Source organism: Numenius arquata, chromosome 14 (assembly GCF_964106895.1).
Source record: "Numenius arquata chromosome 14, bNumArq3.hap1.1, whole genome shotgun sequence".
NCBI lineage: Eukaryota > Metazoa > Chordata > Aves > Charadriiformes > Scolopacidae > Numenius > Numenius arquata.
This window is the reverse complement of record NC_133589.1, coordinates 5111204-5121281: the sequence shown is the minus strand read 5'-3', so window position 1 is coordinate 5121281 and position 10078 is coordinate 5111204. Positions and strand designations below refer to the sequence as shown.

Genomic DNA, 10078 nt, shown 5'->3' with positions numbered 1-10078 from the left:
CAGCGAGATATCTCACCCCTCTGCACCTCCTCACCATCCATCCCTCCCTCCATCCCTCACCCAGATCCGCTCTTCCTCCCAGCCCGCCACGGCATCCTTGTCCTTTCCCAGCTGGCAGCACCAGGACCTTTGGAGAAGGTTTCTCCCTGCTAATTCCCTCCCTGGGGGGACGTTTCCTCCTCTCTGAACACGGCCATCATTGCCTTCCCCACCGCGTCCCCTTCACCCTCCCCGCTGCCCCAAGCACCCAGCTGGTGGGATTCGCAAAATAAACATCCTCCCATCTGCTCCCGCGCCCCAGCCTGGGAGATGACAGAGGCGATAATTACACACTCGGCACAGCAAAATTATCCAGCGCGAGGGAGAAGAGGCCGGAAGCAGCTGGAGATCATCCACGGGGAACGCTGCTCCCACCCACGGCGCCTTCGTGCGTGCCTCTCCCCAAACTACTGGCCCGGCGCTGCAATTTGTACCGGGAATGTGCTTGTCGGGCCCAGGGCGATGGGGTCCAGCCCTGTGCGAGCACCCGAGGGCAGGAGCTGACCCTGCCGGCGGGGAGGTGGGGATGTGCTGGAGCAGAGAGGGGCTTGGAGCAGCAGAACTAAGGAAAGACAGTTTTTCGCGAAGCCGAGAGTCACAGCTGGGATCCCCTGCATCTCCTGAAGGGCATCCTCCAAGGATGCCATTGTACCGGGAAGGGCTTCACGTGAGCCATCACTCACACGTGTTTATGGTGCCGACCAGGGCACGAGCGCTCAGACATCCCGTCCCTTCCCCACCCCCAGGAGACCTCTGGGAGGGACACTTGCAGCTCATTCGCGAGGGTTCCTCTGTACCAAACTCCTATTTGAAGAAAATTTATTTCCCCTCAAAGGAAGGTCTGCGAAAGTAGAGATCCTCAGAGATGTGAGGGGATGATACTACCTGATTTCCCACACATAGAGACTGCAGCCCATGAGGTGCATTAACCAGAAACCTCCTAGAGAGCAGTGAAGAAGAGAAATAATATTGGTATGAATAATAACAGCAATTAAAAAAAATAAATTACACCTGCTGAAGGGGATTAGGGCGCAGTGAATTGTCCTTAAAATAGATCCAGACCTTGATGGCTTTATATTTTGCCCTGGAATGAGTAATATTGGGCAATCAGCATTTAATTTCCACAGTCTTTCCTGTAGCAGAAAAAAACACTGGAGCTGTTTCCATCCTCCTGGCCCTGCTTCGAGCGCTGATCAGGGGCAGCGGACAGGCAGGGGGACAAGTAGGATGGGCAGGGGGACAGGCAGGGGAATAGGCAGGGGGACAGGCAGGGGAAGGGGCAGGGGGACAGGCAGGGGAAGGGGCAGGGGGACAGGCAGGGGGACGGGCAGGGGGACGGGCAGGAGGACGGGCAGGGGATGGGCAAGGGGACAGGCAGGGGACAATCAGGACAGGCAGGGGACAGGCAGGAGAACGGGCAGGGGACAGGCAGGGGACAATCAGGACAGGCAGGGGACAGGCGGGGGCTCTGCCTCCCCTGCTGTGCTGGCACCTCGGTTTCTTGCCCACCCTCCCCTCCGGGCTGTTTTTACTCCCACTCCCACGCTCGGCCCCGCCGCCAGCCCCACGCCGACTCCCCGGGGGGGGGGGGGGGGCACAGGGGCCCCGTCCCGCCCGCCCCGGTGTGTGTTGGCGGGGGGTTGGTGGTGGTGGTGGTGGGGGGGGTGTTGGGGGGAGGCCGACCCGCGCCGCGGCCCGGTTGCTTCACCGGGCAGGGTCGAAGTCCAGCCGCCGGCAGCCCGGGCCGCCCTCCCCGCTGCGGCCGGACACACGCTCCCAGCCCGCGACGGAGGCGGCCGGGCCCGCGGCGAGGTCAGTGCTTTCCCCGGCGCCGCAGGCCCCGACCCGGCCACCAGGCCCGGCTTTCCCCGCGCTCTTACCGGCGGCGGCGGAGGCGGGACTACGGTTCCCGTCAGCGCCACCGCGGGGCTCCGCGCTCGACCGGCCCGGGGCGGGGGCGGCGGGGAAGGGGGGGAGAGGGGGGGTGCGACCCCGGCCCCGCGCCATGGCGGGGCGGCCCGGGCCGGGCGCGGGGCGGCGGGAGGAGGCGGCGGCGGCGGCGGCGGCGGGCGGGGTCCGGCCCTTCCCGCGGGAGTGCTGCGAAGGGCTGGGCGGCCTGGAGTACGGCCAGGTACCGGCGGGGCCCGGGGAGGTGGCGGGGGGAGGGGGGGGCGGGCGGGGAGCGCCGGGCTCGCTGCGGGCCCGGGGAAAGGCCCGGCCTGTGGCGCTGCCGCTCGGCTGCGGGGGGCGGCCCCGGGGCCGCTGTCCCCCCACCTTGGTCCCCCCTCCCCGGCCTCTCCCGGTGCCATCGAGGGGCTCAGCAGGGCTGGTTCGCACGGGGGGTGGCAGTAACACCACCACCACCACCCCCCCCCCCGGGCTGTGTCTGGGGGTGCAGCACACCCCGGGGATGCTCGGTACCCCATGCCTGAGGTGCAGCCACCATCGACCCTGGCCTGCTTCCACCCCGGCACGCTCTGGACACGTGGCAAGGGCTGCACCGGCACCGCACGGGAGTCCCGGATGCCCGTGCAGCTCTTGCCCGGGTGCCCACGCAGCTTTTGCCCAGATGCCTGTGCATCATTTGCCCTGATGCCCGAGCATCCCTTCCCCAGATGCTCGTGCATCACTTGCCCAGGCACCCGTGCAGCTCTCACCCGGGTGCCCGTGCAGCTCTCACCCGGGTGCCCGTGCATCACTCGCCCGCCCTGACTTCGGGGCTGTGGGCAAGCAGGCAGCATTTGCCACCGTTATTGATCACCCATTGGGGAGGAGGGAGCAAAGTTGGATGTTCTGTGCCTGTTACGTGGCTGTCCCGGCAGTTTGCAGAGACAGCTCATCCTAATGGGCTCCCTTTTTATCCCTAAAAGCACATCCTAAGGCACAGGCCAATCTGCCTCCCGCTGGCAGCGGCGGAGTTTGGTTGTTGAGGAGGAGAAAAGAAGGTGAGAGCAATGCTAACGATGTTGCCAGCCAGGAGTTAGTAGGTCAAGAAGCTTTTGTTCAGCCCGTGCTGGCAGTGTGCTCAGCGCCGTACGAAATGAGAGGAAAGAAGCCGTCCTGGTCCCACGGGGTTTCCAATTGAAGCGGGACCAGACAGTTTGGCCCCGGCGCCGGCGGCTGTCTGGGTGCCCGGGTTACGGCATGAAGGGACCAAATCTGATGGCAAAGGGCTGCTGAGGGGCGAAGGGAGGGGAGACAAGGCCTGGGAGGGTGGAAATAGGGGAAAATGGGTCAGGATCAGGCCCTGGGGACTGTTCCCTTCGTTCCTTGCCAACACCCGTATCCCGAGGGCTGGGATGGAGGAGCTCAGGGGAGCTGGGGCGGTTTGAAGGCAGCTGCGGACCCCCGTGAGGATCCCCCCCCATTTCACCGGGGCGGTATGGCCTGTGCTTGTGCACTTTGCACCGTGGGCGTCCCGAGCGGCTGGACGTGTCCCAGGACAGTGTGGGAGCCATTCCCAGGGCCTTTGCTCTTGGCTGGGAGAGACAGCAGGTTTAGCAGCCCCTCTCCAAGAATCCCACTGCGGCTCTGGTTCCTTCAAAGAACCAGTGAGGAGCCAGGGGGGAATTTCTCTCAGGCGAGGTGGAACTGATGCCTTTTGGAGCCTTTCCTGTCCCCTGGCATCCGAAGGACTTGCAAACGCAGCTGTGTTTGAGAAGCAAAAACCTTCCACGTCTCGATGTTGTCTTGATTTTGATTCAAGTGAGGGAAGGGCTTGGGCTGGGCTATTTTGTCTTTTGTTTTTAAAGTTTTTTTGGGGAAAAAAAAAAAAGTCGCTGGCTGTTTTTCATCCAAATACCACTGCAGGGAGAGGGGGCGGGGAGAGAGAAGCAGCATGGCTTATTGCACGTAAAAATGCTCACAATGTCAAGGAGCCGTCCTGGGAAAAATACCTCTTTCTTAAAAGGAGAAAGGGGGAAAAGCAGCAACCTTTAAGGGGTTGTTGTTGCCATTAATTAAGACAGGAAGGTCTTTTGCAGCTTCTTACAATGCAAATTTATCCCCCCTCACTGTGGAGGGGGTTTGAATCACTCAAGTTTGAGGCTGACGCAGTTCATTGCTTGGGAGTTTCCATGCAGACCAGCATCCCTGGGACAGTCCCCCATCCCTGGGGACACTGTGAAATGGTGCTCCCTTCCCTGTGGCTTGGAAATACGCTTGGGTTGGCAGCTGCCCCGTAGGGCTGGTGCTTGTCCCCACCACAGCAGTGTCCTCCCAGCGCCCATGTCCTTCTGGGCACTGCTGCAAACACAGAGCTCCCAGAGAGCCTGGTGCCCCCCAGGTGCGGGGGAAAACAGCTCGGAGGAGTCCCCACCCCTCTTTTTGGCTTTGCACCCTGACACAGTGCTTTGCAAGCCCTAACAACGCGTTGCTTGGGGACAATTAAAGATTTGTCCGCTCCTGCAGGGCACCTGATGGGTTTGGTTTGAGATGAAGTGCCCCGTATTCGGGTGCAATGCCCGATGCTCCCGCGGGAACCCCCACCTCCAGTAACTGGCTCTCCCTCCCCAGGTGGATGTGACAGCCATGGCGCGGCTCTTCGGCTACGTGGACGTGACTGACGCTGGCTTCCTTGCGGCTGTTGTCTCCATCGCCTTCAACCCGCTCTTCTGGAATGTGGTAAGAGCTGCTTGCATGCCATCTACCCCCATTATTCTTAGCTTTCCTTTTCCAGCTACAGTGGGCTCTCCTTTGGGCCACACTGGAGGAAAAACCTCTTTTGGGGAAGTCTGGTGGGCTGGGTGGGCTGAGCGGTGCTCAGTTATTAGGCGTTAGAAGTGGGGGAGCAGGGAGCTGTGCTGCAGAGGGAGCTCCTGGGGCTGGGGGTGGCTGTCACTGGTGTCACAGAGGAGATGAAGGTGGGAGCCAGTGTGGGATGCTGAAGGAATTAGGAGCTAAGCTTGAAAGGGGGGGCAGAGCAATCAAACCCGTCCTTCTGGCACCTCCCACCCCAGCAGCCAGGCACTGGTTACCACTGGGACTGAGCATAAACAGCATTAGACCCCAGCGGGGGCTGCACTGGATACGTTGCCTGCTGCTTCCCCTTGAAATTTGTTGGCAGCTGGTTGTGTGGATGGCAAGACACAAAACCAGTCAGCCAAAAGTTAACCTGAAGAAATTCCCCCTCCATCATGCCCCGAAGTCTGGCAAAGAGCTGCAGAGCTTGCAGCAAGCCAGCCTTAAGCAGGAGCAGTGGTACCTGTGATGCTCGCTGTCTCGGTGGGGGCCATACAACTTTGGGAGCTGGGACAGGAAGAGTCTCCGCTGCCCTTTACTGCTGTGGTTCACTACCTCCTTGCCAGAGCAGTGAGAATCTTTCCCATCCCCATTTCGGAGCGTTGAAGAGCCGTTGTGGCAAGTGGGGACCCCAGGCTGGCTGCCACGGGAGGTGACTCCCACCCTGCAGCACCCTCAGCAGCACAGCTGAGGTGCAGGGTGAAACCTTCTCCCCACAAGCGCTTATGGCAATGGGATGTCATCTCAGCCAAGATTCCCAAAACCGCCCGCCAAACCTCCCTGTAGGGTTTCTCACCCTGAGGAGTTCTCCTTAAAAAGGCTTTATTTTTCCAGAGGGGGAGGACTCGGCTCTCTCTGAGTGCGGGGGCTCTTGAGATTGTCTCACGCTGGGCTTTGGAAAAGCGAGGCTCTCCTGGCTGTGAGTCACTTTGGAAACCTCCGTCGGAGCTCTTTGTTGCAGCCTCCCTAATTTTTCATGCAACTCGTTATTAAAAAGTCTCACGGTGTCTGAAATGTGAACTAGAATATGCCACATTATTTCGACTGCGGAGTCATCATTTAGCATAAAGAATCAATGAACAAGAAGATTCAGGATGTGGTCTCTGGGGGGAGAGACCGGCTCCAGCGAGAAACTGCATAAAAGAAAAAGAAAAAAGTACTTTATTAGCGTCTGCTGCTACGCCTGCGACTCGTGGGACGCCTGCAGCTTGGGAAATAGCGTGGTTTTTTTGGATCAAGAGTTTGGCTGCTGTTAAAGGAGAGGGAAAGCTGATGTAACAGCAGGAAGTTCACTGCTCTGTGTTGCGGTTGTCCCCTTCCAGTGTCTGAAGAGCATTGCCGTTGGCGGCAGGTGGCACTGCAAGCAAGACATGCAGGGCCTGCGCCGGGCAGCAGAAGGCATCTCTGCATGGGTTTGCAGTGAGCAACCCGGGCTGGTTGTGTTGGTGGAAAGCTCTGGGGAGGTGAGCCTGGCACTGGATGCTTCCCCGGCTGCAGCCAGGCTGGGTGGCTCGTGCAGTCCATGTGCCTCCATCCATATGCTTGCTCTGCACAGGCCCTTCAGCATCTCCCTGGCATTTTCAGGCTCTGCCCCCAGCGTGTGGCTCGCACCAGGCACTGCTAGAAGGTTCTTGTGGGGGGCTGTGGGACCTGCAGCCCTGAGCAGGCTCTTGCGTGCATTTTAGCAGGAGTGGCCCCAGCCATCCCTGGATTTTCCCTTTACCTCCTCGCCATCCTTTTTTCCATGTGATCGGTGTCCCCTGCCTGCACCTAGCCAGCAGCTCTTCTTTCTTTCTCTGCATCCCTGCACAGGCTCCCTTTGGTTTTTTGCTATTTGAGTTCCTTCCCAGCAGCTGAGATCGCTTCTGCATCTGAATTAGTTTGGGCTCGCAAGAGCTTTAGTGCAAAGGCTGGATTTCTGTGCAGTGCCAAGCCCTCTCCGCTCTCTTTGCTTAACAAGTAATGTGAGACCCTGGTCCAAACCCCTCCTGTGCGTGAAATTCCTGATTTGGGTAGAAATCGGGTGGGGATGCATTGGTTTAGTTCAGTGTCTTAATTCCCCATTTCTGCTGAATTCCGGCCAGGTCTGCCTCTTGCAAAGTTTGGCGCCGGGTTGTCCTCGCTGTGCAGCGTCTCTGAATAAATACGTGGTGGGGAAAGCCCGGCTCCGAGCGGTGCTCGGCCGACGGAGAGGCGTATCCCAAGGCCTCAAGCATAGCGAGGCGTTTGCCCTGGTAAACACCGGCCATGTTTCTTTGGGACAAAACCTGCAGGGTTTGGGGAAGAAGCACAAACTCCGAAGGCTGTGGGGGAGTGTGGCTTCGGAGAAAACCCTGACACTCGTCGGGTCGATTTATGTACTTTGGTTAAGAGAGCAATTTAGAAGACCAGAGCCTAAGTGGGGCAATTTGCAGGACTCCAGCCAGGCTGTGCTGATGCTCCCTCCTGTTCTCCGCAGGGGAGAAAAGCTCTCCAAAAAAGGCCTCAAGACTCCTAATCCCCAACCTCCTCCCTGCAGGCAAGTGCCGGGGGGTACCATGAATGTCCCCCCAGGTTTGCCCGCTGTTTTTCCCCACCGAAACCAGGCCTCACACTCCCTCTTTTGCTTCCCCCCCTCCGTGCCAATTAAAATCTTGCCTGTCCTTGGGTGGCCCCCAGGTTATGTTGTCCGTGGCACAGCTTGGATGTGTTCCTGCACTATTCTCTGGGTTTTTTTCTTTTTTTTTTCATCTCTCATCCTCATGCTGTCTCTGCTTTCCCACCCACCGTGGCTGTTACGAAAGGAGCTGCTGGGAGCCACGATCCCATGTGAGACACAGCGCAGGCGAGGCCCCGAAAGGCAGCAGCGGAGCTGTTTTGGGGATGAAGTTGCTTAAAACTCCCCAAGGATGTTCAACGCGGCTGGGAGACCTCAGCCACCGTGGGGCTGTTGAGGGGCACCCGGAGAGGAGTAGGCGCGTCGCTGGAGCCGTGCTGTAAAACGTTAATGAGGTCAGAGTGATAGAAGCTTCAATAAATCCCATCTGTGTTTGGAAAGCTGCAGAACGGTGGGAGAAACTTCCCGTCCCTTGGTAACTAAGGAAGGTATTAAATAACAGCTCCTCGGGGACAAACATTTTCAAGCCAGGAGAGGCAGAGAACCTGCATGCAGGAGGCTTTGAAGAGCTCGCTGAGCCTTGGCACATGGGGAATTTCTAGAAAGCGGGGAGGTTTCTGGTACCCTCTCAAAAACAAACAGGCCAGGGACGTAGCTGTGAGCCAGGTAGTCTGACGTCCATCACCACGCAAGTGAGTTTCAAGTGGGGAGCACGTCCATCAGCAGTCCTTTTCTTGATTTGAGCCTCTTAAAAATTTACGGCTGGCGTCACAGACAGATTTAGAAATGGCACATCTTCAGCTGCCTCCCGAGAGCTTACTCCTCCCGTCACCTCCGGTGACCCCCTCGAGACACCCGTGTCTCTCGCAGGAATCTGCAGGGCGAAACCTCAAATGTCACGGTTAGGAACAGGCTTAGCGTAGTTTAGCATGATTTTAAAGAAAATGGACCCCATTAGACAAACGTGATTTTATTCTTCAAGGTCGCAGCTTTTCCTGTTCAGGGTAACAAGATCTCTGTTCTAGACTTCTGTCAAGCGTTTAAACTGCATGAGGTTTTGATTAAAGAAGTAGTTGCACAGGGACCTGGGCTGACAACGCCTGGCTCCTGATGGATGTGTATCTCTTGGTTCATTTATTTTTAATTTCCCATCCTTTTCTCCCTCTTTGGAGACTAGAGGAATCTGCCAAGTGGATAAAGAGTGCCTGTGCTGGCAGGGAGGGGGGAGTTCACAGGTGCTGGCAGCCCAATTTCACCTGCCTCTGACCACTTCTTGCTAAACTGGGAGGAAGGTGCCTGGCCCAAAACCTCCCCACACTGCTAGGAAGTGGCTGGGAGCTCGGGAGCTATTGGGATTCAGACCTTAGTGAACCAAACTCTGAGAAACCTCCTAGGGGCAGGAGAAAAAAGCCTGATGCTGGGTGATTTCAGCAGCTCTCGCTGATTGTCTTATAGAAGGGAAGGATTTGAGCAGCGGTTTGATGGCGGTGTGTTAGCACCTCGCTGGGGAAAGGAAATTGCAGGGCATGAAATGGCTGTGCGAGGGCTGGAGCGGGAGGCAGAGCCTCGCGGGGAGTACACCTGGGTGAGCTGAAGTTGACAGGGTTGGGAGATGAACGAGTCGGAGTTGATTTAATCATTTTTTCTGGCCTTCGAATTTGGCAAACCTGCAAGAGTTTCCTGGGCTCCCCTGCAAACCTCTGCCTGCAGCTGTGGGTGAGAGCGGAAAACCAGCCCTCAAACATCTTCTGGAAAGTGCTTTTAGATCCCGTTGTAGAAGCCACAGCACAGCGACGATGATTATCTGCTTACAACAGATGCTAGATCAATAGCGGGGCTTCAAGCTACGCTGCGAGGCAATTGACTACAGAAAGTGTTTCTTTATTGGGGTAAAGCTGGGTTTTGCAACGAGGCTCGGATTCGCTCTTACATCTCCGTTTTTAAAATGTCACCCCAAGCTCTGATGCCTTTCATCCTTTGTGCAGGGAGAGAACGCACATTATTCATAATTGGACTCTCTACCAGGCAGCAGTAGCCGTTTTCATTTCCTACAATGCCCGAGAAAGAGCAAGGATTTGCTTTTTTTTTTTTTTTTCCCCTCCCCCCAAACAGCATTTAGTAGCAATTTTATTCTGAGTGACTTGGTAACGCTTCCCACTCAGGCTTTGCAGCGATGCTGTAACGCGGACGGCGAGCGGACGGCATCGATTCTCCGGCTGTCGCGTAACCGAGCAAGTCCTGGCCGGGTGCGTAACGCTGTTTGGCTCCTAAATTTAGCTTTTCCAGTGTGTCGGCACCACTGCGAGCCACATAACAGGCACCAAAACTGGGTCGCATCCTCCTGGCCTGCTGGCTGGAGTGACACAAATAGGAGTGCTGTCACCTTGAGGGAGAGGCACATCCTTCATCCCAGCACCGCTCCCCTGCAGCCTCCCAGCCAGGGGTGGTGGTGTTGTCATCTAAATCCTCTTTAAGAAGCTGTGCAGTATCTTTTTACGGTGTCCTTGCAGGCTGAGCTGCCTGCGGTGATTGGGGGGGGATGATGGAGCCCAGCCTGGGTTGGCAGCTGTGAGCTGAGATGCTTCATCTGTGTGTCGAGCCAGGCAGGGTCTCAGCCCTGGGGGCTCCATTCGAGCAGCCACCCAGCCACCGTGCATGGGTACCTGCCCAGGCAGGGTGTGCTGGGGCGGCCGAGCTGTTTCC

The 10078-nt window shown here is 57.7% G+C and overlaps 1 protein-coding gene across 1 annotated transcript in view; it reads left to right on the top strand.

Moving 5' to 3' along the window:
• Window positions 1–2044: 2044 nt before the first annotated feature.
• Window positions 2045–10078, top strand: part of PEMT (phosphatidylethanolamine N-methyltransferase) — a 43673-nt gene continuing 35639 nt past the window's right edge. The window contains exons 1-2 of the mRNA XM_074158614.1: window positions 2045–2170; window positions 4555–4662. Of these exons, the coding sequence (XP_074014715.1) occupies window positions 2045–2170; window positions 4555–4662 (234 nt within the window). The remainder of the gene's footprint in view (window positions 2171–4554; window positions 4663–10078) is intronic.